This window comes from Echinops telfairi, unplaced genomic scaffold (genome assembly GCF_000313985.2).
Source record: "Echinops telfairi isolate 266 unplaced genomic scaffold, ASM31398v2 ScPeMD7_30;HRSCAF=105, whole genome shotgun sequence".
NCBI lineage: Eukaryota > Metazoa > Chordata > Mammalia > Afrosoricida > Tenrecidae > Echinops > Echinops telfairi.
The window spans coordinates 916,925-918,699 of NW_022103927.1; the positions used below are offsets into that span (position 1 = coordinate 916,925).

General features: G+C 49.1%; 1 protein-coding gene across 1 annotated transcript in view; it reads right to left on the reverse strand.

Moving 5' to 3' along the window:
- The window catches only part of LOC101660423 (cytochrome P450 4F3-like), a 53,654-nt gene that overhangs the window by 2,661 nt on the left and 49,218 nt on the right, over positions 1-1,775 (reverse strand). Inside the window, exons 9-10 of the mRNA XM_045289690.1 lie at positions 181-314; positions 12-89 (exon numbers count right to left, since the gene is read on the reverse strand). Coding sequence (XP_045145625.1) covers positions 12-89; positions 181-314 — 212 coding nt within the window. The remainder of the gene's footprint in view (positions 1-11; positions 90-180; positions 315-1,775) is intronic.

The following is a 1,775-nucleotide window of genomic DNA, read 5'->3' on the forward strand; positions in this document are numbered from 1 at the left end:
TAAGGGAGGACAAGGGAGGGGTACCTCAGGGTCCGGCCACACAGAGGGGTTGTGATGGGTTCCAAAGATGCTGATGAGGCAGATGACACCTGTGAAAGGAAACGTCAGTCAGCAGGAGGTCACCTCTACCTGCTGGGCTCCCCTCCCTCCCCAGGACCTCCCCCTGGCCATTGTGGGCACCTTTGGGGATGACCCGGCCATCTGGAAGCTCTATGTCCTGGGTACAGCAGCGAGAGATGACCGTGACGGGAGGATGCAGCCGCAGACTCTCCTTGATGCACATGGTCAGGAAGGGCAGCAGGGCCAGGTCGTCCCTAAGGAACACCCCCCCAGCCCCCCCACACACACACACCAACAATTAACCAGGGAGCAAAGACTCTCCCAGCCCCTACCTCCTGCTGACACCTTTTGACCATCTCTCTGAATACCACTCCGTATAACAAAATAAATTCCAGATGCATCCAAGTTTTTGCATGAAACGAATACACTTAGTGTGTGTATAGTTAGACAATCCCATGTGGTATAGACTCAGCCAGAAAGAGAAATGAAAGCCTGATCTAGTCACTCCGGTGATGAGCCTCATACGCATCATAAAGCCAGTCATAAAGGACGCTTTGTATGGTCTCACATAGAGAAAATAACCAAATATGGAAAACAAAGATTATTCGTGGCTACCAGGTGTTGGAGGAAAGGTCGAGGGAGAGTTTGGCTCAGGTTTTGGAGTTTCTGTTAAGGGTGGTGAAATGATTTGGAAAAGGATCCATCGCATTGGACGGTCCTCTGCAGAGTGGCAGATACATGAGGACCAGCGCTCACAGCCGGGAGAGCAGAGTGACGTGTAAATTAGAGTCTGGCGAGGTGCTCAAGACTATGGCCCTTACCTCTCCGTCAGGAGCTGAATGCACATTCCCTCCGAAAATTCACCCACTTCAGTTCAAAAGGGCAGCATTTGCCTAAGGGTGAGTTCTGAGGGCCAGGAAAGAAGGAGAAGTAGACATCGGAAAGCCCGAGCGGAGGTCTGATGAGCTATGGTATGAGAGGATGATCAGGGAGGAGCTGAATCAGAATGTGTCTGAATTTGGGTGTAGATTATGATCCGCTCTGTAAAACCTTCGCCTAATTAAGAGGCTTTTATTGAAAAAGAAATAAATGGTTTACATGGTGTGTGTTGTTATGTATACTTCCACTACCACAAAAAGAATTTAAAAGTTTTAGAAAAGCAATATTACAAGTCCCAGAGAAAATGCAGCTATGGCTTCTTAGCAGCCTTTGGGAACAAACCACCCCACCCCCAAACCAGTCCCGAAAAGACGGACAGGTTTGTAGAAAAAGGAAAGATTATCTTGGGTAAGAAAGCAAAACCCAAAGATAAATGAATACGAGACAAAGTAAACATCCCCCCAATTCTACTCTTGATTCTCACAGTACCAGTAATACAATCAGACAAGATAGAGTTGTTAGCAAGGCGAGGAAAACATATTTGTACTGGCAAGTATGGGTTCTATTCTTGGGAAGCACCCGAAAATCCACAGGAAAACTGTTATCAACAGTGAGGAGTCTGTCGTCAGTTCAGCCGCCATGGGTCCATGCTGACTCTGGGGACCGCCTGTGTGTCGGAGCCGAGCTGGGCTCCACGGGCCTTTCCAGGGCTGCTCTTTCCGAAGGAGAGCACCAGGTCTTTCTTCCAAGGCACCTCTGGGTGAGCCTAAGCTCTGATCAGCTCTGAATCAGCTCAATATGGTCCCACGCAGGGACCCCAGGGATTCAGTAAGTGG